Source organism: Eufriesea mexicana, unplaced genomic scaffold (genome assembly GCF_001483705.2).
Source record: "Eufriesea mexicana isolate 0111107269 unplaced genomic scaffold, ASM148370v2 scaffold1837, whole genome shotgun sequence".
Lineage (NCBI taxonomy): Eukaryota > Metazoa > Arthropoda > Insecta > Hymenoptera > Apidae > Eufriesea > Eufriesea mexicana.
This window is the reverse complement of record NW_016909955.1, coordinates 530,784-543,864: the sequence shown is the minus strand read 5'-3', so window position 1 is coordinate 543,864 and position 13,081 is coordinate 530,784. Positions and strand designations below refer to the sequence as shown.

Here is a 13,081-nt window from a genome sequence, read left to right as displayed (position 1 = left end):
TGAACAGCAACATAGACGTGGATATGCTCGGCGAGAATTTCGAGTTGCTGCCGTATAACGGGCTCAGAAAGTCTCGCGAGAACGATCGATTTCCCCGGGAAACTATGAAGCCTGCCAGTGAGACGTTCTTCTCGATATTCTCGAGGAAGCATCGAGAGGAATCACCTCGAGGGTTGGATATTTTTTGAAGCCAATTTCGTAGACCTATCAGCTGGATAATGATGGTAACATTCGAACTATCTTAGATCTTCCGAGAAACTTTCTCCGGAGCAAAGCGTGGAAGACTTCAAGCACGCGGCAGACTCCGATACTTCTGTCTTCTCGATCAATCGTCGTTTGTCAACGATGAAGTTAGAGCGATCTAAGGAGAGGGTAGCTGATCCGTCCCTCCTGACTTTTCTCAGCGATCTGCCATCGATAGCCGATTACCTCGAATCGTATTATCAGTCGAAAATGATATCCAGTGCATTCGCGGATTCCTTGTTCGCCGTTCCGCGTGAGTTCAACGTCCAACGGGTTCCGACTCGCTCGATTTTATTTCAAAAGAGAGCAACCAAATGGTTTTTCCCGACGAAGGAAAAAGCATCGTCGCGGCTGCTGAAATCGTCGAGGTCTTGTCATCGGAGAAGATCAAAGTTCCTTCGCAGCCGGTTTATTACGGCGAGGTGGACGCGTTCGTTTTGGAGATTTTCGCCATGAAGGAGCAAATAAAGCGTCGTTGGTGCAGGAACTTCATCGAGGCTGCGTTCGAGTGCTTTCCCGACTTGGATTACTGCGCGATCCTTCTACCGTTCTCTCATCCCTTTCTTCCTCTCCTCGAACATTTCGTGGTACGATGAACATTTCGTCAAGGGTGTCGCCTGTCTGATGAAATTAACCATGTTCCGATACCTTTCCGCACGGTTCAGCGCGTGCCACTGAGGTGCAACAAGGATTTTCCAATGACTCTGTACGTCACCCATCGAACTGCCATTTTGGGTGAAATGAAGCTTCGCGAGGCTAGGCTCTCCGACCGGGAGGAAGTGCAGGAGCTTCTACGGAGGATTCCCAAGGCGGAGCAAATTCTGCTCGACTTTGACATCGCGGTGAAGAAGGAACGATCGGATCTCCACTGTTACGTTCTTCACTGGAACGACGTAGTTGTCGGTGTAGCGATTCTTTGGTAAGGATCTTCGTCGTTCTCGAGGAATGTCTGAAATCGTGATGTAAAATATATTGCATCAGTGCTGAGAAAGAAGCTACGTATATTAGACGACGTTTCCACGTGGAGGATTACATCGCAGTGAAGGACATACCTAACGATGCTTACGGTCGTATTCTACATTTTGTCCTGATGCCAGTATTCTCCATCCACGTGCATCACTTCATCTGCGAGATCGTGCGTTTCAGTGGCATGATCGTTCTTTACTATCGACTCACGGAAAGTGCATTAAGTGCATTGGTAATGGCTCGTGCAATTACTTTGTGCCCCGATACCTGCAATTAACACACTGATAAATGCGCCATCGAATTTCAGACTCGCACGCATCCCGTGCTGATGTGTTTGAACGCCCTAATTCCGCTAAGACCTCGTCAAAGGATCGAATACAGGTACAGCGATGTACTCGTGGAAACCGACGAACCTGAAGCGCAAACAGAGTTCTTCTCGCTGTTCATAACGACGCCAAGGTTGGCAATGGTGCCGAAGCTGATCATCGATTCAAAGGTGGTCGTAGTGGGTGCCTCTGACTGTGGCGTCGCGTTCCTCGAACAGCTGGCTTTTGGGTAAACGTTCGAACGCGAGGACACTCGCAAGGCTCTGTCATCGTTTCCTGTTCTCCAATTCAGACACAGTTTCGTACGATTCGCCAATCTTACTCTGATATCTCCGAATGGTTTGCCTTTCGAGAACGAGACCAACGACGCGAGTGCGCGCATGATACCGTTCAAAGGTCGATACTGTCGAAAATATCGTCAACTGGTCGCTACGCGTGCTTGGATCAACGTTGTATACGGAACAGTGATCGGGATTCAAAGGTATGACAGGATGAAACGAAACGTAGCGAAAGAGGCTCGTGTATCCGTGTGTTTGACAGGAAGAAGAAGTATGTGACTGTAATGCAACAAGGCAACATCGCGTACGACTATTTGATCCTGACCTGCGGGATGCAGTACCAGAGACCTCGGTTCCAGGAGGAAATGGAAGAGCAGAAGAGAGGGTAAACGAAGAAAACGAAGGTTCTAGAAACAGGGGGAACGATAATTATACGTATTCCTTGTGCAGCGAGTTTCTGGAGTACGAAACACCTTGGAACTGTTTGACGATCAACGACGATACCGATGCAGTCACGTGTCTGGAGACGATACTGAAGCTAACGAGCAACTTGCAACGCGAAAGTTGGTTCGCGCAGACATCTTGCGAGACGAAAACGAATTACTAACCTGTCCGAATTTTCAGAGAAAATTATTTTTTACGGGCACAACATAGACTGCTATTGCGCGCTTCAAGGATTGCTCGATTTCGGGATAAAGGGTTCTTGGATCGCGTTGATTCAACCGCCGTTGCAACGGTGTACGACTCATGACGGTGCTTTCTTCAATAACTGCGAGGTACAACAAATACGCGAATTAAGCTTCTTTCCTTTAATCCTTGGGGAAATATGCACGGAAGGTGTACGTGGAAGTTATGAAGTCGATTTCGAGGAATAACATCGAAGTACTGGTGGGATGGGAGTTGATCGATTGGAACCTAAAAGACTCGCTAGATGGAAAGACGATAGAATCGATCGTTCTCAGATTAAAGGGCAAAATTAGAACGATAGAATGCGACGCCCTTCTATGCTTTCACGAGAAGACCATCGACATGAGGATATTCTTGGGTGATTGCCAACATTCGACGTCAACGACGTAGCTTCGTGACCGTCTACCGTAATTCACCGAATCGATCGGTTCGTTTCAGCGATCTGTAGGGCTGGGTTGATGTTCGACGGCCAGCTGGTCATAAATGCGGAATTGAGAACGAACGATCCGTTCATCTTTGCTGCTGGCACTATAACCAAGTACTGTAGGAAGTTCTACTTAGAGGCTTGGCAGCATGTGCACTTCAACAGTATAGAAATCGGCGAGAGAGTGAGTAGAGGAGATTTTGGAATCTTCGCGTACGCCAGAGAATGTTACGGACTTACGGATAAATTCGACAGCTGGCGAAAGTCATTCTGTCGATCATCGAAAAGGCACATTCAACCTGCGAGACATTTTTCCAACCGTTCGAACGCAAAGCGTACCGACCGCTCACTGTGTTTCGATCGCCGAAAATCCTGGCTTGCACTTTGCCCGGTGGTTATCGCTATTTTCACGTTTGCAAGCCTGGAAAACCCACGCCACGCAAGTTTCAGCAACGTTCCGTGAAGAAATTCGGCTGAACGGATTGATCGTGTTTAGGGCCAAGTGTTTACGACAGGCTCCTGCACATCCGAGATCGGATACTTCCGGATACGATTGAATCGATTCGATACGATCGAGACGGTAACCTGCTTTAACAAAAAGGTAAAAAGATTTTTCTTATTCTTTTATACGATTCTCGGTTGAGTTACACGGCGCTTTAGGACTTCGAAATGCGCCATATGATTTCATTGGTCGGGAAACACGAGAGCTTACTGAACGAGTTGAAGACGCGTTTCAAAGTGAGTGTCCTCCTCCGTCGCTTTCGAATTCCAGTTTTCACGCGTAATTTTTCCACGTCAGAATTCACTGATCGCGGACTTTTACGCGTACTTCCGAGAACCCTGGGCTATGGCGATCTTCCACGATAGATTCGAATGCCTCCGCGTGGAAAATCGAGCTCTACTCTTGTCAAAGACGGTAAAAGATGAAACGATAGAAACGAAACGATCGACTGAAAGGACAATGAAAATATTTTTCTCGCGACAGGCGATTCCCGGTCAATCCCTGGTCAATGATTGCATACGCGCCCTAGTACAGTCCAAATGGAACCCGGTGAGTGAAGAATTACATTTTTCCCCCGAAATCTGTCAAACGTTATGCAACGAATCTTCAGATAGAAGAGGACGATCGTCATACCATACAGTCGAGATTCGCTGGTTCGGTGTATCAGCAGGAGATCGAGGAAAATGTGCTGGAATTCCTGCAGTTCTGCGAAGAGGATATACCGGTGTACTGTACGCCTGGAAAGTTGCGCGAATTCTATGCACACATCGAGGACAGTCCTCTGTATAAAGATCTCTAACCAGCTCTTCGATCCTGTCACCGCCAATTTCTATTTCACGCTTCCTCGGACAAACAAGCACGAAATAAACACGTCGTAAGATAATCCCGTGCTTTTTCCTCGATAAATTTGCCCGTCTAGCTCGGATTTTCGAGTCGCGCGAGACTTCCACGAAAACCGCAAACGCGTTGCCAGGCGATCGCGTTACGGATCGACGAGCAAACGTTTTCTGATTTTGAGAGCGAGTTTCCGATCCGAAGACGTCCTCGATCGCCTCGCCCGTGCCTATTTACTTGGCATGCGATCCGATCTCTGGGTCAAGTTTAACATTCCTACGACTTGCTCCATAAACATACAGCTCAAGGCGGCGTTTATCTGCCACCTACGCATCGTGAAACAACAAAATACGCGTTACGGAATGCCACGGCACGCCTGTTAAACGCGAAATCGCGCGTCGATTTGGCACTCTCTCTCTCTCTCTCTCTCTCTGGAGGACAGAGCTACCTGAACTCGAAGAGAAAGCTTCCTCGAAAGGAAGTCGAGTTTGGAACCATTCGTCTCACGAATCAACGACGACGAGTTATTACTCGCGACGAAGGGTAGCTAGGTACAAGTTGTATCTATTTCTCGTGCTACCAATGTTAACCAATGTTAAACCGGCGATTTAAATAAAGAGTATCGAGATGTCTTATCAATTACACGGCACAGGAAAGCGGCCAAATGCTTTACGGCTTAATGGACCGGTGATTCACAAGCGGATACAGAACCTTATAATTAACCTTTTTGGCAAAGAACTAGGTCGGAGCTTTCGTTAGACCGGTGCATCCGATCAAGGTTGATCCTCTCCTACGTACACGCATCGATTTACATTTTTATATTGCTACGCGAGCAAAATCAATTGCGACGAAAGCAGGTAGGAATCAGTCGCGCGTGAACCGTGCACGAGGCACGTTTATCGTTCGATCTTTCATCGGCCAGGACGACATCGACGCTCGCGAGGATGAGCAGACCGACATCGCTCTCTTACTTTTACGAAAGAAAGTGCTACTTGTGCGAACGTCGCACCGTTTACCCGGATCACGACGTCGTCAAAAAGCCAACGCAGAGAGTGAGATTCGCCGAGCCGAGTAAGTGGTTGAACATTCGTCGGAAAATGTTTAGAACGTTCGTGGCGGCTCTGAGAAAGCGTATGATGACACGCGACAAAAGTTTCGCGCAAATGTCGGCAACGAGAAGACCGCGCGACTCGATCTCTGTTATTCCCGTTCCCGTATAATCGGCTCTTGAAATGTATCCAAAAGCATGGAGTCCCTGACGTCGGGTCAATGTCGCGCTATTCTCGTTCCCCGTTTCATGGCCCGAAAACGCGGCTTTCGTAGCTGTCGCTAAATAGCGACGAGATCGCTCAGGCTGCGCGAATTCGACGGATTTAACCGTGGATCGTTTTATTCCGACGCTATTTCTTCGGTAAACGCGGGATTATTCCGCTTAAGGCATTCCCTCGCTAATCTTGCATCATAATAGTACAATAAATAGAAAACAACATCGCGCGCATTTACGTAATGCCGGCGTTATTATACAACTATTACGATTACCTCGCCTCCGTAATATAACTTGCGAGCTAGTGATAATGCGAGACGCAGTTATGTAATGAAAGTCCATTTAGCGGGAGGTCGGTTCTCGGGCTTGTACGGTGTATCAACATGTTTGTTCGCCGTAAAAGGGGATATTCAAGACCTATATTCGCGATGCGTCGCGCTGATTCACGAGTCTTTTGTCGCGATAATCGTCGCGATTTTTCTCTTAGCGTCGCCTCGATCACCTTGCCTTTGTAACGGATAATGCTTGTTGTTCGCAGAGAAAATGCTAAGATCAGCCTCGCCGCAGTATCCCAGCAGAGGATCCGATGCTCGAGTGATCCGTTTGACGGCGGATCAAGAAGCTGTTCTCCAGGAGCAGTTCAACAGATGGCCGAGGGCACCTCACACTGCGGATGTCGTCCTGTTGGCAGCCGAGACAGGTCTTTCCGAAGCCGACGTCGAGGTTTCTATATCCCTTAATCCTCCTGAAAATGAAATATTTTCTTGATTCCTTTGTATAAGAGAAATTACGGTTAAATATTTAACGACTTGACATGTTTCAGGCCTGGTACGCTATCCGATTAGCCCAATGGAGGAAAGAACAGGGCCTGGGGGGAAATCTTGGTTTGCATTAACGTTTGACAGTGAGACTTCCTTAACGTGACTGTGTACCTGAAAATGTAATTCGTATAAGGATTGCCTATGAACCTGACAACGATCTATTCTTTATCGATATTCCGTTGCTTCTAGCTTAGCAATTGTATTCATGTAGATTTCGTTAATTTAAAACGACACGATTTATTTATGATAATCATCATTGCGTAGCGTAGCAAAGTTAGGGCGAATGGTTGCAAACCAAAAATTGATTTTAAGAAGTAACTTTGAGTAGGAAAACGTATAGTAGAGAAATAATCGTAGTTATATTAACGTTTTTATGATTATTTATTTCGATTCTAAAGTATGCAAATGTTAGAACGATCGAATAAAAAATTCTTTTCAACTGCCTCGACATTGTTTATTCGTATGTATGTCGTGCAAAGAAGACATTACCAGTGAGTATTAATCATAGTGTAAATAGAATCTGACAGATATACTTTAATGCTTCTGTACAGTTATACTAAATATTTCTACAAGAAATACGAATTCCATTGGAAATATTTGTATAACTCGGTTACTTAGATAAATGTCATACTAAAAATATCAGTCATCGTGTATCTTAAAATGATAAAAGAAATTATTAAGTATCGCGTATCGTAATCGTGATTTATTGTCTGTGTTATGCATTTGGGGTATACATAATTTTCAATAAAGGAACTGTAACAATTAAACATATTTAAAATTTACAAAAAGGAAATCCATATAAGACTCCATATAAAATATGTATACTTATAATATATTAGTTTAACGATACAGAACTAATAGATAACTAGAACGTTGTTTATCTAATATTGGCATCTTTTCCAATCGCATCTTTAATAGATACTAGACCATCTTGTTTCAGCATATCATCCAATTCCCGTTTAATTTTTCCTATCACTGGTGGTCCCCGGAACGTAAACGACGTATAAAGTTGTATCAAAGAAGCACCAGCTTTGATTTTGTCGTAAGCGTCTGCTCCGGTAAATATTCCACCAACTCCGATAATGGGAATGATACCATGCGTTCGTTTATACATATCTGAGATCATTGTGGTCGAAATGTCAGTCAAAGGAGCACCACTGAGTCCTCCAGGCTCCTCTTTAAAAGGACTCGTTAAATTATTACGCGTGACCGTAGTATTACATAATATTAAGCCATCTACTTTTGACTTTTCTTTCAGTATTACATCTGCAATGTCTTGTTTCTCGGAATCAGATAAATCTGGAGCAAGCTTTAACAGCAATGGTTGTTTGCTTTGTATCGATTGTCTAACATTGTTTATCTTTGTTAATAACTGCTCCAGATCATCCTTTCTCTGCATCGTTCTTAATCCAGGTGTATTGGGACTAGATATATTAACCACAAAGTAATCTGCCACATCCGAGAACTTCTTAATGCCATCTATATAATCCTGTGCCACATCTTCCGATGTCTTATTTTTACCTAAATTAACTCCAACGATACCATGGAAGTTCTGACCTTCCTTGAGCCTTTTTAAACGTTCCCATACAGTTTCGTGGCCTTCACTGTTGAATCCGTAACGATTAACAACTGCATTGTCCTCTAATAATCTGAAAAGTCTAGGTTTTGAATTGCCAGGTTGAGGTTTTGGCGTAACTGATCCTATATAGTGGAAATTGCAATATAGTATCGACGATTTAAGGTTCATTTCAAAGTACTTACCTATTTCTACGAAACTAAATCCTATTTTGTGTAAACCCGCTACAGCTTCAGCTTGCTTATCAAAACCAGCTGCCATTCCTATTGGATTCTTAAACTGCATGCCCCAAACATCGATAGCAAGGGAAGACGGATCATCTGTATTTTGCTTAGGTAAAAGGCCCCATTTTAAAATCTTTATTGCAGCATTGTGTGCAATTTCAGGATTCACCAACTGTACAAGCGGTATGATAAATTTGTTGTAAAAGTTTTCGTTACTCTGGTAAATGCAAAAGCCACTATAGAAAATAGTAGCAGTGCTGGTCACTTTTAAAAGTGATTTTAGTTTCTGTTTACTGCTCAAACGTTGTGCCATTTTACGACAGGAGTATTGTTTCTATAAATAATTGCACTTCGTCGAATAAAAGCATTTAAGCCTTTTTTAAGGTTAAGGACGCTCGTTCAGCATGCGATCAATTTATCACAAGACGATATCGTGACCCATCCTTGCGTTAAATCACTTAAATATCGCAATTCTAAATAATTAATCCACATTCTATATTTAATACATATTTCAAATGTTTTCATCGCGTGGCCACGACGCGATACGCGATTGACATTGCATCACCATCTGTGGGCCATTGCACGAATTGTCCACTACTATGTCCATTGGCACGATCTACTGCGCATTCTTAATTTTGAAATTGTTTCGATTTCGAGTATTTGAATTAACATTAAACGATCATCAAAGATAAATGTTTAGTATTTTATTACGCTACATTGCTTATTAAAATATCTGTTTCTACATAAAAGCCTTAAACATTTATCATCAACCGAAGAATTGAAAGATACGACACCGAAGTTTTTACAATAGTCATGGACGTCTCCATATTCATAGCAAATATGATTCCAGCCTTCAGGAGAACTGGTTCTTGAGTTTTCATAATGACATAAACGATATCTTTTGCGATATTTCGCGGTGTGTCGTACCAGTTGCAGAAATACAGGGTATAACCGATGCCTTCCATTTCACGTTTCAAGTATTCACCTACGTAACAGTATGCGAACATTTGCGTCAACAGAGTAAATAACACTAGGAATGTTTTCGTTATCATAAGGACGTTCGCCGTAGGCAGAGAGAGAATAAATTGAAATTCTGGAAAGAGATATAAATCAGTCCTATACATACGTCGAGTGTATTTAAATAAACACGAGTTTTCGTAATTTATGTCGTGTTATTAGCGAAAGTAAGACTGTAGTAATGTTTACCGGTTACACAAATAAGTATGCTACACGAGGACAGTTGTGCCATCAAGACAGAACTGACCGACTCGTTCAGCATCTTGGTAAGATTCAGTAAGTAAATGTGCCTTTTGATTAACACGTTAAATTCTTCCCTTTCTTTATCGCCATTGTTGATAAATTTAGTCAACCTTAGTCTCAAAATCTTCAATTGTCCGCATAGATGAAAGGTGATATCGAAGATCAGTGCGTCGTTACCTAATCGATATTTCGAAAAGGAATTAGTCATATTCATTCGATAACTATCCCTTTGTGATACACACACAAGGTGTCCTACGGATCGTTAGGATATTTCAAGTACCAGACAGAAAAAAATTAATCGTTGATAAATCCAGGGTTGTGGTGACCAACAATCCGTTGGACATACTGTACAACAATTGTAACTATTCAATATAACTATACTAATATTTCTCATTTGTCACGATGAAATCGTTACCTAGATTTGCACTGGACGTAACTATCAACATCAGGTATTCTATGGTGAAGATAAGAACGGTGAAACTCTTCGGTAAGTTTAGAATTTCCATTGTATATTTGCAAAGTATAGGATAATTCTCCGTGTTTTCTTTCGTTCCGTTAACCACTTCTTTCTCTTTATCCAACGTAGCCATAAGCATGAAAAAAGTCGCGCTAAAATATGAGCCAAATATGCCACAAGCAGCTACTACTTTGCTCATATAAGCATGCCATCGTACGATTAATCGTTCTTCTTCGCTACGTAAATCGTCGTAATCCGCGATCATCGAGGTGAAATTAGCGATAAGACCCGCACACCAAGTATGAAAACATACCACCTTCAATATCGCCAATATGGCGCAGGAAGATAATATCACGCTATCTAGATTCATCTCAGGGTTGCTGTTGTTGAGGTACATTTCTGTGTACTGGGTTACTACCAGCAGCAACTACGAGAGAACGACACTTTAGGTGCGAACATTCAGCGTCGAAACACAATGGGAAAAATTACATACCAAGAACGCGGAAACAATCATGGCACGTATAATCGAAAATGTATCGTAATCCTGAAGAGGCCAGGTACCAAGGGGCCATGTCACGAGCTTCAACGGAGTCATCGTGTACGTGAAATCTTTGCTCTTTGACGACTTCATTTCCGCAAAGAGAATGCTCAAGGAGCCTGACAAACGCTTATTCCTCGTAATCGCGAATACTTTCCCTTATTTTTCTTCTTGCACAGTAGCTCCGCGCTCCGTATCAACGTTCATCTTTTATTCAGCCGTAATCGCTTAACCGATTATCGCGCAGCGCCTTACCGATTCTACGTCAATTGCACGATTACGAAGAAAATTCCAACGGTGGGGTTTACATGTCGAACACTTTCCTCGCATGTTACAAACAATACGGTATTCCGTGTCTTCTACGGGACAGAGTTTCGAAAATTGCACCGTATTTTCAAACTACGCTCAACTTTCAATGCAAATTGATACACGACGATCGCATCGACGGGAAAAACACAGAGGATTATTTTCTTACCGCGGGAAGATGCTCGCTCTCTCTCTCTCTCTCTCTCTCTCTTGGAAAATGAGTGGACAGGGAGTGAAACGCGTAAAAGATGAGACGTCTATGTCCAAGCCGTAGTTTATTCTTGTGTATTATTGTATAACATATGATCCGTGAACGGGTATGATTATACTATTCGATATAACGCTCATGACCAAATGTGTTCACGAGTCTAGGAGTACCTTCAAAACGGATAGATAGGAGGTGGAGGTTTTCATTATCTCCTTGAAAGTGAGTATATTCATCGAGAAGAATTTTCCAGCCGTCATTTGGTACGGCGAGTTACCACGGTTGATTATCAGCAGCAGGTCCTTGGCTTCGCGTCCTCGAGATCGGTACCAAAGCGAGTGGTAGGCGGCTTGAGCGACCTCTGCGGTTCGGGACTCGAGAACGTCGCCGGCGTAGGCGTAAAGAAACAGCTGTACGAGAACCGACACCACCAGGACCAGGCTTTTCATTAAACTCATGTTGTCCCTCGCTTTCAGGCACACCAGAAATACGAAACCTGGTTTCACAGACAATGCACAGGGCGTGGTAACGTATTAATTCTATGCATCATTCGCAATTGTAGCATCGGACACAGATAAACGAATCGTGTTTCGATCATCGAGAATATAATTCAAGGAGAACTTAATTATCGGAACGGACGTAATTGCCTTTTCTTCGAGCTATAAACTCAGAAGGCAACTATCTTATCTTAACGCGGCAATTAGGGATGCGCGTTATTTTTGTCAATTAATGTCTAGGTTAGTAGAGGAAAGGTAAAAAAGTACGGAATACGAGATAGGAATCGGGGCCGAATGTTATCGTTGCGATAAAAATAATTTGTTCTCTTTGGTAATTAGCCCTAATCGGTACGATTTTAAACTATCACGGAACAGGCTCACGAATATAGCATTCGCGGTGATAAACGGCGATCGGGGAATTAGCGAAAGCCCATTATTCGTATCGTAAACGCGAAATGAAAGCGGCTTTACCTTCCACGCCAATCAACAACGTGCTCATCAATAGCTGTATCAGTATGATCATGTTGAAGGTTTGCTCGAGATCGCTGGCGTATACCGCCAGTTGACAGTGCCGTTTCACGAGGAGGCGGATTCTTCTTCGACAGGTAAACTCCTCGAACTCGATCTTGGTGAGATCCATCTTGAGAATCTCGAACTGGCCGCAGAGGTGCATGGTTAAACTGAAGAACAGTCCATCGTTGCTGCAGTGAATCGTGATGTTGATGAATATATATATTGCCTGCGTCACCAGTATGCAGACGTGGTGGAAGGGAGGTAGCGATCCGTACACGCAGTAGGTGGGCAGGAAATAGTCCAATTGCAAACGGTTGTTCAAATTCGTCGACGAATTTTCCGAGCTTTGGTATATCTAAACAGAGTAAAGTTTGGTCTCAGGTATCGATGGAATAACCGAGGCGAAGGCAATCAATTTTGCAGGACATGAACTGACAGAAGATATCCTGAATACAAGGTTTCGACGATAACGGACAGTCCGCTGCCGTAGTCGAGAAGCAGAAGCATCAAGTAGACGATTCGTCCCATCTTATAGTATTCCGACATGATGTACTTCTGGCTGGAATTATTGACAGTCGACCAGTCTTTCATGACCGACTTTAGAATGGTGCGAGTGTGCTTTAAGTTGAGGCGTAGGACGAGCAGCTTCGAGATGCTAATCGTGGTCGATAGAGTCAAGAAAAACGCATTCAACGTGTCGTCGTCGCTTAGACAATGATAATACATTTCCAGAAAGAGGCTGCAGATAATACCGACCTAATTGCGGGAAAGACTTCTAAAAGATCTCGCCGATTCTTTACCGATGCTTTCAGACTTACTTGCGACATGATAGCGAAAATCCATGGTCCAAGGGACGCAAAACAGTTAGAGCCTAGGGGCCAAATACCGAGCAGTCTCAGCTGCCTCTCTAGCAGAATGATATTCTGAACCTGCAATGATTCCCGGTTATTCTTCTCGTGCATTGTTCTCAAATCGAATTCACGTTTCACGATATTTGCCTCGCGATCACAATGACTCCCCTCTACTTCTGTCGACATCGTTTCGACGTACGATTTATCGCGACGAAGACACGAGGAAGTCACGCCCCCTGACATGTCTACGTTCGCCTCGTGTCTTTGATCTTTTATTCACGCGGACACGTGCGGTACCTCCAGCAATCT

The 13,081-nt window shown here is 43.7% G+C and overlaps 5 protein-coding genes across 5 annotated transcripts; 3 read left to right on the top strand and 2 right to left on the bottom strand.

Annotated features, from left to right (window-relative positions):
* The first annotated feature begins 1,328 nt into the window (after positions 1-1,328).
* LOC108549316 (cilia- and flagella-associated protein 61-like) lies at positions 1,329-1,768 on the top strand. The gene is made up of 2 exons (XM_017902644.1): positions 1,329-1,441; positions 1,517-1,768. The coding sequence occupies exons 1-2, from the start codon at positions 1,334-1,336 to the stop codon at positions 1,766-1,768; spliced, it is 360 nt and encodes a 119-aa protein (XP_017758133.1). The 5' UTR covers positions 1,329-1,333.
* Positions 1,769-3,370: 1,602 nt separating this feature from the next.
* LOC108549314 (uncharacterized) lies at positions 3,371-4,980 on the top strand. The gene is made up of 2 exons (XM_017902642.1): positions 3,371-3,975; positions 4,037-4,980. Exons 1-2 carry the CDS (start codon positions 3,772-3,774, stop codon positions 4,223-4,225), a joined length of 393 nt encoding a protein of 130 aa, XP_017758131.1. The 5' UTR covers positions 3,371-3,771; the 3' UTR covers positions 4,226-4,980.
* A 129-nt stretch (positions 4,981-5,109) lies between these two features.
* Positions 5,110-6,812, top strand: LOC108549315 (homeodomain-only protein). The gene is made up of 3 exons (XM_017902643.1): positions 5,110-5,331; positions 6,063-6,247; positions 6,348-6,812. Exons 1-3 carry the CDS (start codon positions 5,205-5,207, stop codon positions 6,417-6,419), a joined length of 384 nt encoding a protein of 127 aa, XP_017758132.1. The 5' UTR covers positions 5,110-5,204; the 3' UTR covers positions 6,420-6,812.
* Positions 6,813-7,222: 410 nt separating this feature from the next.
* On the bottom strand, positions 7,223-8,699 carry Dhod (dihydroorotate dehydrogenase 2). The gene is made up of 2 exons (XM_017902615.1): positions 8,107-8,699; positions 7,223-8,046 (listed from the first exon to the last, which is right to left on the bottom strand). The coding sequence occupies exons 1-2, from the start codon at positions 8,456-8,458 to the stop codon at positions 7,223-7,225; spliced, it is 1,176 nt and encodes a 391-aa protein (XP_017758104.1). The 5' UTR covers positions 8,459-8,699.
* A 198-nt stretch (positions 8,700-8,897) lies between these two features.
* Positions 8,898-12,058, bottom strand: LOC108549251 (odorant receptor 33c-like). The gene is made up of 6 exons (XM_017902545.1): positions 11,880-12,058; positions 11,071-11,407; positions 10,356-10,536; positions 9,821-10,289; positions 9,352-9,582; positions 8,898-9,238 (listed from the first exon to the last, which is right to left on the bottom strand). Exons 1-6 carry the CDS (start codon positions 12,046-12,048, stop codon positions 8,898-8,900), a joined length of 1,728 nt encoding a protein of 575 aa, XP_017758034.1. The 5' UTR covers positions 12,049-12,058.
* Positions 12,059-13,081: the final 1,023 nt, after the last annotated feature.

Excerpts from the sequence above, each read along its gene's own strand:
- Dhod (XM_017902615.1), bottom strand. The coding sequence starts at position 8,458 with ATGGCACAACGTTTGAGCAGTAAACAGAAACTAAAATCACTTTTAAAA. Across the intron at positions 8,047-8,106 it reads ATTTAGTTTCGTAGAAATAG|GATCAGTTACGCCAAAACCT; the intron begins GTAAGTACTTTG and ends TCCACTATATAG.
- LOC108549314 (XM_017902642.1), top strand. The coding sequence starts at position 3,772 with ATGGCGATCTTCCACGATAGATTCGAATGCCTCCGCGTGGAAAATCGA. Across the intron at positions 3,976-4,036 it reads TACAGTCCAAATGGAACCCG|ATAGAAGAGGACGATCGTCA; the intron begins GTGAGTGAAGAA and ends ACGAATCTTCAG.
- LOC108549316 (XM_017902644.1), top strand. The coding sequence starts at position 1,334 with ATGCCAGTATTCTCCATCCACGTGCATCACTTCATCTGCGAGATCGTG. Across the intron at positions 1,442-1,516 it reads AAAGTGCATTAAGTGCATTG|ACTCGCACGCATCCCGTGCT; the intron begins GTAATGGCTCGT and ends ATCGAATTTCAG.
- LOC108549315 (XM_017902643.1), top strand. The coding sequence starts at position 5,205 with ATGAGCAGACCGACATCGCTCTCTTACTTTTACGAAAGAAAGTGCTAC. Across the intron at positions 5,332-6,062 it reads AGTGAGATTCGCCGAGCCGA|AGAAAATGCTAAGATCAGCC; the intron begins GTAAGTGGTTGA and ends TGTTGTTCGCAG. Across the intron at positions 6,248-6,347 it reads TTTCCGAAGCCGACGTCGAG|GCCTGGTACGCTATCCGATT; the intron begins GTTTCTATATCC and ends GACATGTTTCAG.
- LOC108549251 (XM_017902545.1), bottom strand. The coding sequence starts at position 12,048 with ATGGATCTCACCAAGATCGAGTTCGAGGAGTTTACCTGTCGAAGAAGA. Across the intron at positions 10,537-11,070 it reads TTGAAGGTACTCCTAGACTC|GAATAAGCGTTTGTCAGGCT; the intron begins GTGAACACATTT and ends CGCGATTACGAG. Across the intron at positions 9,239-9,351 it reads CATACTTATTTGTGTAACCG|AATTTCAATTTATTCTCTCT; the intron begins GTAAACATTACT and ends ATCTCTTTCCAG.